Here is a 14,310-nt window from a genome sequence, read left to right as displayed (position 1 = left end):
GTGGGTGAGGGGTGGACTCTCACAGAGAGAGAGCGAGTGTGGTCGCTCAAGATAATACGAGGAAACATGTTCCTGGGTCTGGCTGTATCATTGATGCTAGAAATTGCTATAAACAGGCATGAACGCTACACTGGATCGTAGTGGAGCAACCGGATTGGACTGCCACTTACTTTGAAAAACACATCGACGCAGACAAACCCTTCTTTGCGGGCGGAGATATCATGATGGTTGTATACGGCCTAAGTTCTAGCTGGCTCGACACAGCCACCAACAGCTTTGCACAATCACTGATCTTTTCCCCTCCGAACACAAGACTTAATGAATAACAGTGATAATAATAATAATAATGAATAACTAAGAAAACTGGCGATTGCGGAGTTGTGTCTGTGCTCCAGATTTATTCGAGCTGTAGTGGAATGTTGAAGGGAAAACCACGTAAAAGCCCCCTATGAAAGGTCTTGAGCCACAAATACCGGCAACCGGCAGAGCGAGCAAATAACCGGCCGTGCCAGTATAATACCGGCCTGGTGGCAACCCTAGTTCAGACTTGCCCGCGTACATTGGCTTTCGCTCTGTGACCTACTTTCCTTACTCTCAACTTTCCACTGCCCTCCTCCTCCCTCACGCGGCGTACTTCCCGCTCCACGTTTTGACTACGGATCGACACCGACACTTTTCCTTGAAACGCCGCTTTTAAAAGTCATAGATGCTGTAAAAAACTTCTCGTGAGCTGAACAGAGCGCATAGCTATGCTGTTTTTTAAACTTTTCTTCACTTTTAGGAGTTCAAATGTTATGAAGGCTGCTCGTGGAAGCATTGTAACGAATATAAATCCTACGGATACGTTATTTTGAAATGTTTCCTGCTGCAGAAGAGTACTATCGAGGCCGGCGAAATTTAAAAGAAGGAGCGTTCTACGCAAATTAAACTGGATTTTGTTAGAATTCACGTATCGTTGTCGCAAGTATTTTTCGTGATACCCAATTAATTAACGAATATTCGTTGAAGAGTGGAGGTGTCAATTGGAAAGTTGTGGAACGTCTTGAGAAACATTTTTCGAGGATGGATGAAAACAATGACAAGGGTGAAGAACAAAGAAAAAAAAAACATGAAAACAAAGATGAAAGGCTGCCGAAAACTATGAGTTATAATTTTCGAAGAAATGTAAGGTATTGAGAAGCTCGGGTTTTCGCGCCCCTTTTCAAAATGCTCGTCACTGCACGCAGGGCCACGAAACAATGTGGTCTGAAACTGAAAGTAGCACACACACACACACACAAAATCAATAAAACTAGCTGCTCCGTAATTCTGCTAACGCCAGTTGCCGCAGGTAAAAGAGTGCAGCGGCAACGTAATGTGTACATGCTCGTTAAGCAGAGAACAGGCTCCACGACAATGCTTCATTATCTCTCCGAGCCAATACACGATATCCTCCCATACACACGCAGTAATTTAGCAGAAATGAGTGATGGCGCGTCGCAACGCCTCTCGCAATTCGCTTTCTCGCTACCTGACTGATTTGTTAGCGGCACGAAAAGATGTCACACAACTGCACTCGTCGCAATTGTCCTCCCATAGTTTGCTACCCTTGTAGCGGAATGCCGACAAACAAGCCGAGTCTAGTGGGGGAACGCCCCCTGGGAGAGACTACCATATCGACCATGCGGGATACATCCGGTCGTTTGTGATGCGTTTCCCGCTGTTTGTTTCGCTTTGTTCATTCGTTGATTGTGTTTGGCTCGGTGTCGTGTTGTCCACAGTTTTCAAGCCGTCGCTTACCATGTGTGTCGGTTCTCCGAGTTATTTCGTCTGTCCCGTTTTTGTCATTTTGCACTTGGTTTCGGTTTCGTGGCACTGCGACGTTTCCGTAGTGCGTGAGGAAGGGGACGGCTCTTTAGTAGATTTGTCTTTCTCTTTTCTGTCACTTTTCGTAAATAGTGCCAACTGTTAATAGCTTTACTGATTGGACTGGAGTTAGGAAAGAAAAATATGGAGGTGAAGGCTCTACAAAACACTCGAAAATAAAATCAGCAAGTCTAAAGAGTTAGAGACTTTACTGATTCAGTTCTTTTGGGCAACCATTTGTTTAGAAAACATGTCATGCAGGAGACGGGCAGCATCTCCAATGGTCAATTCGCAAACTGTAGCCAACCTACCAATCGACTAATATCGCTACAGGATTGTCGTATTTTGACCCTTATGCTAATCAGTCAGGTTACTTTGCATAATACAACCCTTTATTTTCGCAGTTGCGATTTTTCGCGAAACGGGCAGTAGCCACATATTTGCAGCCAGTTAATTTGGCGAAAGCTGGGTGCTAAAATGGGCTGTTTGATTGGCTTACTTCGTGATGAGTTGGAGATTGTCCGGACCATTTTCGGTTTCGGCATTGCACATGTTTGGGCTGCAAAGCGATTCATGTGATTTCCATGCGGTTCCCGGCATCAGCCCCATCTCATCATTGTCTCTTTACGTGTGTGTGTGATTCCCGTAATTATACCTGGTTTGGAAATATCAATCCTCGCTGTTGCCATCTGCTGGTAAACTCGAATATTTCATGTTGCCAGCAGCATGGGGCTAAGGCGTCCCGCTCGTTGGTGGTCGTGCGAAGACTGGGAGGTGGTGGGTTCGAGTCCTACAACCGGCTGTGCTGTCTCAGGTTTTCCGAACGAATTTGCCAGACGAATGTCGGCTCAGTTCCCCCTGAAGTCGGCCCAGGACGCATACTAACCCCCACTCTTTCCTGCTGTACTCATAGCCACAGTTGTTGCGCGGCGCGAACAGGGAATAAAAAAAATGGACCTCCCCTCCGAATCTCTAGCGCAATACTTAGCGCCACCATATTGACCTGCATGAGACTCGTTAAGGCCTGCCACGAATCGATCACAATCAACTACACCCTTCGAGAGAAAGTACGTACAGCCATGGTTCGGGCGCCACTTTTCTTTTCTTTCATTGCAAAGTTTTCAGTTGATTCGATATCTATCAAGTGAACCTCGTGGTGTCGGTGTAGCGTTATTTATACACCGGAAATTGCGGGAGCAGTTGTCTGAGGTGGGGGGCAGAATTTATCTCTTCCAATATTATGGTCAACCCCGTTCAGAGGTTAATACGTCACATTCTTGTAGTTCCTTCCAGAAACCGAAATAAGGCCCGTAATAGTACAGCCGTAAGTAATGGTATTTTCGAATCCAATGCTGATGCTCGGTAAATTTCGGTATATTTGAAATATAAAAATTCATTTATTCGTAAATACACGTCCTCGCTCTTGTATAGGTCGAGGCACCCAGCCCCTTATAATCAATACTACCCAGTCCAGCACTGCTTCCATCGTTGCCCGCAAGTTTAGCGCTTGGCGGAGCCGGTTCACGGAACTCTGAGTTTTTTTTAGACATTACGACGGCTACATACATTCAGACAAATGAATCGCGCCACGGGTAAGATGTAACGATGGGAGATAGATCACTCCGAGCCCTTTTTGCAATCGCTGTAAATCGTATGAGCTTAAAAGAGAGAGCGTCCCGTTGAATCCAACTTGAAGCCCCTTCTTACTTTGCTCGGCACACTCATGCATTTTGAGAAACCTTTCTCCGTCCAACACACCCTCGTGCCCCATCGTGGTATACTCGTGTCTGACGCGCAAAGTGATACATGACGTGTAAGAATCTCGCGAAAGCCTTTTTCCTTTCGTTCTGAAACCTTTGCAGGCGCAAACACATTTTCAAGTAGCCCAAATATTTCTTACATGCCACGAAGCGGGGGTAAAATTCATGCCCGCCTGTTCCATCAGTCTTTCCGCCGACAACCATATCTAAACCGTTGGTGCAACGTGTTCTCCGGCGTTTCTTCTTTTTTTTTTTTTTTTTTTTTTGCTTTTCCGGCGCGGGCTGTTCGGCTCTCGTTGAAAGGAATGCGCTTTCTTCAAATAAAGTCGAGGATAATGCGTTGTTCTTTGCCGAGTGAGAGAATAAGGAGGCCGTAACAGAAGGCTAACAAACGCACAACTTGATTTATGGGAACTGAAATGGTTTCGGTAATATCTCTGCCCGCGCGTCCAGCTTTATGATGCGGTCGTTTTCTTGGTGTTGCTTTCGTTTTAAGAGACGTACGTGAAAAACCACGCGTTGTGGGCATATCTTTCGGGTTCGTCATATATGTATATATATATATATATATATATTGTATTGTCCGCGGGAGTTTCGTTTGGGTTGCTCGCGCGCAGTACGTGTAAACACCGTTGAGAAAGTGTCTCGCTAGTTACCTAGAAAATGCGCCATAACTCGTGATAATATGTGATACCGGCACGCGGGAATTGTGTTGCGAGCGGTAATAGAAATGCTTCTACCTGCTCTGCAATTGGTGCTCATAGGCTAAAATGATAAGGTAGATGGGCTCACTAATTCTGTGACTCATGTAATCAGTGAACGATACAAGAGACGGCACTGGCCCACAGTGATCAGATGATTTCTTATACATTGAGCGACCCCACAAAATTCGTCCACTTCATAGCCTCGGCACTGTCGGTAGCTTCCCATTTTTATGCCCCAAGAAACCGGTCCACCGATTTGATACAGAATTTGAATACAGAATACCCTTTATCTCGGTCGTGCACAATTGTGGCCTCCATCAAACTGAGATAGACCCGATGTCAACATGGCGGTCGTCTTTCTTCGTCACAAAAGCCTCGGGGTAGCCGGGCATAACCTTACAGTCGGATACGACTCTACCAACAACAGTCGACGGCTCAAAACTGTCTCTTTAAATATATGTAATTCACTAACTGTGGCGGGGTCCTGGAAGGAACCATTCGCTAAAGCCCAAATGTGACGAGCCTAGGATTACAATTGTGTGTTACGTGTAATTCAATGTAAGATAGACACAACGCACTCTGTTAATTCAGCGCTAATCTAATCGGAGAAAATCCTAGCATCACGACTGGTGGTAAGAATATGGCTATGTACGATAGTGTATCCATGTAGCAGTGTCGATGGTGACGTCGAATGTTACCGACCCGAGATAAGGCTACCGTCAATAATTCAATAGTGACAGAACTTTACTGCGTGGTTGTTCCTCCTGCGTACACTGTAGCATTGCAGTGGAAACACGCTTTACAGGAGATATCACGGGCGAACGAAAACGCGCTTATCGAAAGGAAAGTTAGGTAGCAAGCGTTTGTGTTGCAAGTTTGTGTTTGTCTGTTTTTGTCCCTACCTCGTCTCGGGTTTTCAACTCATGGAGCGCTTATCTGATAATCATTGGAAGTAGATATACACGTAAGGTGAGTCCGCCCACATTTGTGTGGCTACATGCCGCAGGGTATAGGTTTGCGGATAATCTCTACCACCTGGGGGTTCTTTTGACGTGCGCTTATCTGAATTCGCTCCATATCTGTAGATTGTACTGTGTTTTAAACCCCTGGGAGAGAGCCATATAAAGAAAGAATACGGAAGAGTCGTCGGCACCATATGCGTATGATTTGAACTAGCGTGAAAACAAAGTTTGGAAGTGCTCTGTCGCTGACCCACGGTTTCGCTGTTGGTCTATCAAATGTTCGATCCTCTGTAAGTGAACCCTCGTTAATATGACCCCCGTTAATCTGACATACTCGCTTTATGACCGTTTTTCTCGGGAACCATTCCGCCGGCATGTAAATCCCCCTCGTTAATATGACAATCCGTTTATCGGACAATGACCAAGATTTTTGTCACAAGTAGGGTCAAACACAGGCATTACCTTCCCGCTATTATGACCACGTCACATGACCCTCAGACTATAGCCTCCGTTAGAGGCTATGTCGTACCTCGCTCAGAGGGTGACACGTAAGACGTCAAAATTTGGGATGTCCCCTGAAATCGCTGACCTCGGGATTATACTCTTATCGCTTTTCGAACCATGCAAGTGCTTAAAAAGGCAGGTACCACGTCACACTGTGCTGCTGTTTTCACGTAAGGATGGTCGGAATGAAGAGCGGCGTTACTCAAAGGAGGCAAGCGAAGCCCTATACAGGTTGCCTCGTTATTTTTTGAGCAGATAAAGGTCGATAACGTGTCCGCAATTGATGGTGCTATTGTCCATATAGAAAAATTAATGACTAAAAATTGTTTGACGTAGTCATTGTTAACAGATTCTTCAGACAATAAATCATAATTACGTCGGCTTTTGTTGTGCGTAGCGGTGTGTCCGGTCCGCGGAGGGTGGGTTTCTCGTTAATATGACAATTCACTTTATGACCAAAATCAGCGGGAACGGCAGTGGTCATATTAAGGAGGGTTCACTGTACATGAATATTTCTTAACATAAAGAAATAATTGCAAGCTGTTGGTATTCATTTCCCGGTTAGCAAGCATTACGTTCCCCGAACGTTCATTCCATCACGACAACAGCAGGGTGTCGTGATATCATAATAGCTGGTATCTCGTTTCGTATTTCTTTTACGTCACACTCTTCTCAACACATAACAGTCTCTTCTTTTGCTTCATTCACATCCCGGTGAAGTACTAAACACCTGCGGAAACCATCCAATACTACAAAGTACAAACGACGAGTACTGTACCGAATCTTGTCGTGCTGTACGCACACAGGGGATTATCGGGTCAATAAGTGAAGCGCTTCATATTTAGATCGCGTTCGCGAGCATTACGAACGCTTATAGTTATGTTAATAACAGCGCCTTGAATAGGGGTGTAATCGATAGGGCGGTCGTTCGGTAGATACAATTTATAAATCTTGCTCGTTGTATGCGTCGGTCTTGTTCGGCCACCCGATATGCTCGGTCTTATAGGCTCTGTATTGATCCTTCACAAAATTGCCTAGTGTTGTTGTGGGCACGAAGAATGTTGTTCTCCCATTGATTCGCCATTGGTTACTCTCATGATTACATAATCATCCCGGATCCGTTCTGTTTACGTTTTTTTACGTCTCTCGTTACACGATATATCTTAAGAAGCTCACGTCGAGTGGATGTTACGTAATGCACACGAAGAAGGTAATGAGTGGTGGTGGCGTGCTATTTCGGATCGGGGGGGAGCGTGCGTCCTGGGCCGACTTCGCTGGGAAAAGCGTCTGAGTGATTCCCAGGGAAAACACGATCATGAGAGTTGTAATGAGTAATCAGTTGTAAATTAATGAATGTTCTGTTGCAGGGCAACATGGCGGCGTCTACTGGCGAGTCTTCGTCTTCTTCGTCCAGCCCATCGCATGTAAGCGCAGTGGTTTTATTTCTCTCTGTGACACATACACCCATGTTGTTAGTAATCAGAGCCTTCGAATACGCTTCGTTTCACAATAATCCTATAGAAGGACACTCGAAAGTTGAAAGGCGAGTCATTTTGTTTCTGCGTGAGTCGTGCCTGGGAAGTCGTTCGCCGCTCAGGCTATATTCATTCTGTGGAGAGGTAGGCGAACACCTCAACGCATCCACCCGATGCAGTTTCTCGTTGTGTCCGAGAGATGGCGCCATCGCCGGCAGTAACAGTTTCGGCAACAAAGTGGCCACAGTTTCGTGATTCTTTCTCCGTGACACTAAACTGGTTATACAGTTAGGAGCACCGTATTCGTTAAATTCATTAACAACAGGCCTTCGTGCATCAGTGTGCGCCTCATTGAATTAAAAAAACAAAAAAAGCTACACTACCAGTAGTGAGAAGCCTACTTAGGGACTCCATTTCATGCTATATGCCTTGTGGACAGCGACTGCAGTGGATGAGCTGCATTCTCGTTGGTATGATATTGTTTTAAAGGAGTGCCGTTCTTCAGGTCGAATTGCTCTTCCGGGTCTAGATGAAAGAAGAGCTCGGACGAGCCAGCGACTGCTTTCAAGCTGACAGACCACATCGAAAGCTCGTGCACATGGCACATGATTTTTTTCTTACACAATACAATACACACATACGCAATACAATACAATACACACATTTTTTACTATAATGTTGTCGTCGAACATCAATCCTTAACGTGATGAAACGTGATGTGGGCAAGACTTGCGCTTGTTCAATCCTACGGTTGGCAATACAAATGGGATTTGACAGGCAGGAGTTGGTATTGCACTAGTTCTAGTTTTTGTCCTAGTTCGTTGAGACAGTTATATGGGAGCCAGTCCATGTGACTGTACTTCCGCTTCGATGCCAATGCATGACAATACACGTCGAGACAGTACGCTTTGGTTGCCGGGAAGATTTTTCCCCTTAAAATTTGATTTGATGACAATACACACCTAGTCATCTAACAAAAAACAAAACGATAGAAGAAAGAAAAAACTCACACCGATGTGCTTGATGGCAATACACGCGATGTGCTAAGTGCACCGGTTCTTCTGCTTGATCACAATAGAAGCGATTCTAATATATGGCGTAGATTGTGATGGATGGAAGAAAAAATACCACAAACACCGCAGACACACGACAACCCCCATAAGTACTGTTACTTGATGACAAAACACTGAAATCAGTCCTTCATTGCAACCTGCGCATGTCGTGGAGGGGAAAGGGGGTTAAAAATTGCACCTTTGTTAACGCGGTCTGCCTTGGTGAACCGTGTCTTGGAACACCGCCGTACGGTCGCGGGGCAGTACTATTGCTTGCGGTACCGCTAAAATACATCCCTTGTGATTCGGAGCGGCTATACGGTGGTGGCAGAATAATGGCGGCAAGCTACATTTCCAAGTTAAGGACGAAAAGAATAAGCGAAATAGTTAAGAAAGGAAAGAGGGAGTGACAACACCTAAAAACTGTTTCATGCCACGCTTTCATGTTCGTCGGTGAGGGAGTGTCTGCTCTTCGTTTTTGGGGCGAGAGCAGTACTAGTTTCGAAGCGCGATGTGGGCAAGCATTGGGCTTGTACCATCCTATAGTTCGCAATGTAAAACAAACAAGAAACTGTACACACATTTATTTGCGGTACAGCTCGGGACAAAAGTTTACGGAACATTTCGCTTTTTAACACTTGGAGTGATACCCTAGCAGCAACAAAGAGCGGACACAGATACTGAGAGATTGACAGCGCAGCCGTTTCTTATTCAACCTCTTCCCGATATCTAGCACGGGACCGTTCCGATGAAGAAATACGCCAGTGCCGTGTTCCGTAAACTTTTGTCCCATGGTGGACCACGTTTCTTAAGCCGCACGGTCCACCAGGCGAAGGTTACTACTAGCAGTGTCTGTACTCTTGCTGAGTGTTGTTTGGCCTGACTTTTCCCTCCTAGCTATACTGCATCTTGCTCCATCCTCCGGTTTTCAATACAAGATTGGTGCGATACGAAAAATCGGCTTAAGAGCCACAGTAAATACACGGGAGTAAATGAATGCCACAGACTGCATTTCACGCTCTGTTCTAAGAGTCCCAGGTGCATAATTCGTATGTATGCACGAAAATACTTGGAATCAAACCGTCAACCGTGATATATCGAGTGATATAAAATCTCGCGACATACACAGGGCACAATTTGCGAAGAAAGATGCGCTAACTGTTTCTTACTCTGTGTGGGTGGAAAACTGTCAAGTTGGCTGAGTTATACAGCCTTATGCCATCCAATTGACCAAGAGCACATTCGGACGACCATTTGCCAAGTTCCCTGACAGTTTGCTGTCCTGGGGAGTAAACGTCGGGGTTAGGGGACTAAAACGGGGAATCTATGGGGGACTAGAAGCTGCAATTACTCCCCATTTTACGCCTTTTTTTCTTACAGTGTACTAGCCGAAGGCTTCGGGACTTGAAAGACGTCTGCTCTTGCTAAAGATATAAACATAGTCACGTAACGGAACCTTTGAGCTTCTTTTTGCACGCGCCGCAAGTGCAGATTCCGGCCGCACGAGAACTCCTCGGAGCTGCCGCGAGAACTTGATTTATAAAAGAAAATCTTTCAGACAACTTTCCCGGAAATATTCTTGCGAGGAAGCAAGCTTGACATGCTCTCGTTCATTCTGTAGCTCGTCTAACCCTAAGCAGGCATTCCTTCCATTCGAGGTATATACAGTGCCCCCGCCTGCTCTCTGTCCGATAACACTGCGCATACATACATAAACGACTTTTGAAAACTCTTCTCAAAGACGCCATACACAGCCGCATTATCGTACGATGTTTAGCCTCCTGCCCAGCTTTCTCGTGGAGGCAATGAGGCCGCTAAAGCGACCCCTCGCGGACCGTTTAATTAGTGCTCGGCCTTTTCATTAGCGGCTTGCAGAGCCGCTTAGAGGCGGACGAGCTTAGCGACACGAATCCGTCTGGCGGAGATTCGAGGAAAAGCCGATTAAGAATCATCCGTCAGAGGAACGGATTGCAGCTGGCGGCGAGGCTATTTCCATTAAAAGAAACAAAGTAGCCGTTTAAGACTGCACTTAATGGAGTAGCCGCGCAGGGTTTACGGCTGCTGTGCGTTGCGCGTGGTGCCGTCGTCGCTGATGGATCCATTGGATGATTAATGCAGCGGACGGTGTCTTGAATGCTCCGCATATAGCGTTAGCGAATTATGGAGGCTAGCCCCGTCGTGGATGACCCACGCGTTTCTAAATCCTTTTCGCTGTTCTTCACATAGCTACTGGAGGGTTTTCATATGGAGATTTGTCTAGTTGCTCTTCTCCTCTTCTCGTTGCTTCAATGCTTCACAATCATTCTTACCGAGACGCATCACACAAGAATATGAAGTGCTGTGACATTCTGCTGAGTCATGATGTTATGCCATAAGTGCATGATTTTTAGCTTGCTCGTTCTGGTTGGAAGTTAGGCTACGTGCGGAGCATGCACCGAGGAAACTGAAAACTGCCGGGAATGCTGTGAAGTGTTTCAGCCACTGTCTTCAGCAGCGTGGAAGCAAATTGGGGATAGCCAGGTTCATAAGCGAGGTTTTCGAGGGGGGAAAAAGAACGAATGCACAGAAATTCGTGGATTGAAAGACAAGCCTCTGGAATTTCAACTCTACTGACAACAGAACGTGATATTGACATTCCCCTGTCATATCGTAAACCGATCTTCGATGATGGCGGAAAAAAATAACGAGCTCAGATTTCACATTGGCATATAGGATTTCTCTTGTAGAAACAAAGGTCCCTTCACGGCGAATTCACACGTGCATTTTTCTCTATCGTCATTGTATCGCGTTTTTTCTTCTTCTTCTTTTCTTATTTTTATATGGACAGCGCAAGAGCCTATTGAATTCATGGTGATGTTAACACGCCCTTGACGCTCACTTTCTGGTTCTGGATCTGGTTGTTTTATTCATTAGTTACATGAAAATCAATAGGAAATAAGACTGTGAGGGCATACCCTGTAATACAGTCTTTGCCCCCTGAACAAAAAACTAGCTAGTTTGCTATTTAGCATTCTCTTACTCCCGCGCAATCTGTGAAGCATCCTGTTCGGCTTTATAAATCTCGCCGCTTTTTGGGGTCACGTGACAATCTGTACCCCCTTTTTTACTTCCCGTAAAGCATCCTCCCTCCTCGAGTGATGACTCCCAGTAACGCGGTAAGCGCTCTTATAAGGGACTAGGCTTAACACCGACCATCGCGACGTTCTGTGTGGATATTTGTATTCCATCGAAGGCCCTGATGAGGACAGAAGACACGTATAGACACAGAACAAATCGTGACGACAAAGGAAGAGCACTCTAAAGATTTATGACCAGGCTTTAAGGAAACAAATCTGTCGGCTTCCTTAAGACAGGGTGACAAGAAGGGCACCGGAAGAGGAAGACTTAAGAAAGGGACCATGCATTTCGAATGGAAGGCGGCCAGATCGTTAGGGCTCTAGAGGTCTTTGAATCTTATTTCGCTGACGTTGACGCCGGATTTTTCGGGATCAACGTCGTTTAGTGCGCGGGTATTTCTGCCTTCGGATATTATATGACACGTGCTTTGAGTGCTCGCTCCAATATGTGTATAGAGTATTATATTTTGCCAGCTTCGAGTGTGCGGATTTCTTTCGTTTTCTCAAGTACGCAAGCTTCGATGATGGGGCAGAAATTCGACATTCGTTATATGCGAGCGATCGTCTCTTCCATTTGTTTCCATTCTCCGGCATTTGTTCGATGGCATTTTATGGGATCTTCTATATCTTGTTTACATTTTGGTATTGTTTGATGTCTGCGCCAAGTGCGGTTGTTTGCTACTTTTGTCATATTTCGGACACATTTGTTAGATATAGTACGCTATAGTCCTTGTATCTGGATTGTTAATGAGCACCGCGTGTTCGTATTGTTCAATCAACGCCAGAAAGTATCACAATGCAACACAATGCTTCAATACGAAGGGAGTTGCCTCAGGACAACTCAGGATGCAACTCCCTTCCTACTTCTCTACCGGTTCGCTGGATTTCTACCCGTCTACAATGCTTCAATACTTTCCAAACAACATTAATACCTTGCGCCGCACTGAGGTTGCTTGCTTTTATTTGAAGAGGAATTATTTGCTTAGAAAAAAGTACGACATTCATGATTTCCTTCCTTCTTCGGGAGCAAAGTTCTGTCGTCAAGATCCAACCTTACCTCCATGGCCCAGAAAATATTGTGCTAAACTAATAACTATGTCAAGTCGAACATGGAAAGGGATGTTCCGCTTCCTTTTTTTTTTCTTTCTTCATTATCTGATCATTTGCTGCTAGACTTCGAAAAATACCACAACTCTCAAAATCACATTAAACTTCTGGAAGACGGAGAGTCCATATTGCAGTAAAAGTGTTAACGTTACGAGTTAAGACGTCGCGTATCAAATTCCCATTAAAATTGCACGAGGATGAAGCGTCCTTGCGTTAATAGCGATAAGTAGCCTCTAAACAAAACAAAAAAAAGAGCTTACTTACACTCACCAGTCAAACTTCATGACTTTTCTAAAGTACGGTTAAAGAAAAATGATGAGTGGAAAGGGCATCTCCTCGAATAGTAAATTGTTTGGTTTCGCCGCAGGAAAGAGTTTGAGGCGACTGCGACTTGAAATGAAGTTTGACTCCATATTATTGCGAATGCCCTTTGGCTGTTCTTGGCTTCGGACTTATTACTGCGCACTTGATGCGGCTTCAAAATCCAATATAAGACGAACCGCTAGAAGGAACTGCCGCTGTTCCGAAACAAACATCTGGCCGTGACATCCTCGTCGGTCGTGGTTGAAATGTCAATCAAAGCAGTATGAAAAACATCCGGTTTGTCATCTTGTCTGATAACAATGGGCGGACCTTAGGCTTTTTCTTGCGGGATGAGGATTTAATACCTTCCTGTTTCTTCGCGGTGCACGTGAGCGAGACTTTTGGGAACGAACGTTGTATCAGTGTTCGTTATATGCGGGTTTGTATCTTGGTTTATGTGGCGCCTGTACTTTTCGAGTTACGCGTTCGGGAGGTGTCTGGTTGCGGTTGAAGTGTATTTTCAGTCAGCATCCCACCGGAACTCGCATGCGCGTGTCTTTTCTTGCAATGTGTTTCAATGTTGTAATCTATACTGTTGTATACAGCGATGGTCAGACTTGACTGTGAAACGTCTCGGGTGCATGTTGCAGAAGGTAATGGTGGGTGTAACGCTTGTGCGTTTGTGCTCTAATTTTATGCACAGGAGGAAACAGGGCTTCAAAAGTCTCAGTATGTACCGTGCTCGGTATTATAAAATTCGTAATAATCGGGTTAAAAGCGCTAAAATCGGGCACAACCTCGTTCGCAAAAGGTGTAAAAACAATGTCAAATTGCCTACAAGGTAATAATTCAAAATGAAGAAAGGACATTTAGGAGCATCTCTCTAATTATTAATGACAAGATCTTCGTGCATTGTCAGTCTTGTCATTAATAGATAGAAAGACGCTCTAACCGTTTTTTTTTTTTTTTCTAATAAAGCATTGATACGTTTGACAACAAAGCGCTGAAATGCGGTTGTATGGTGGCGTGCAATTTCCTAGCGGTCTGCCGCTCAAATGGGCCACACACTGTGTCAAATATCAGCGGTGCAAAACAGGAAAAAAATAAGAAAGTACAGTAATACTCTTTCAGCCAATATCGTAATATCAAAACTTGGAATACTGCGAATGTTATCGCATGTAGCGAACAAATTAATTGCCGGCACGACATTATAGTACGACCGTCTTTATATCAGCTCGCTCGCATAAAAATCGTGAAGTTATTTTCTTATATAGCGGTTATGAACCTGAAGGGAAAAAAAAAAACAATTTCGTTACCGTTCAACGAAATGGAAGAATCATAAAATACCTGAGCACCACAGCGCACGCCATTTATATTACATTGAAATATGACAACAGTCCACGTAATAGTCTCCGTGCATGCGAACTAAGTCGACCTCGTCTTCGCACGTTTGCGAACGTACCTTTCATGTGCGTTTTTCTT

General features: G+C 44.9%; 1 protein-coding gene across 4 annotated transcripts in view; it reads left to right on the top strand.

Annotated features, from left to right (window-relative positions):
- LOC135401746 (protein O-mannosyl-transferase Tmtc3-like) overlaps positions 1-14,310 on the top strand; it is a 131,706-nt gene that overhangs the window by 64,796 nt on the left and 52,600 nt on the right. For all 4 annotated transcript variants that reach the window (XM_064634308.1, XM_064634310.1, XM_064634309.1 and 1 more), the window contains one exon: positions 7,143-7,199. In XM_064634308.1, coding sequence (XP_064490378.1) covers positions 7,143-7,199 — 57 coding nt within the window. The remainder of the gene's footprint in view (positions 1-7,142; positions 7,200-14,310) is intronic.

Source organism: Ornithodoros turicata, chromosome 7 (genome assembly GCF_037126465.1).
Source record: "Ornithodoros turicata isolate Travis chromosome 7, ASM3712646v1, whole genome shotgun sequence".
Taxonomy (NCBI): domain Eukaryota; kingdom Metazoa; phylum Arthropoda; class Arachnida; order Ixodida; family Argasidae; genus Ornithodoros; species Ornithodoros turicata.
Note: the sequence above shows the minus strand (reverse complement) of the source record. Positions and strands in the feature narration are given on the sequence as shown.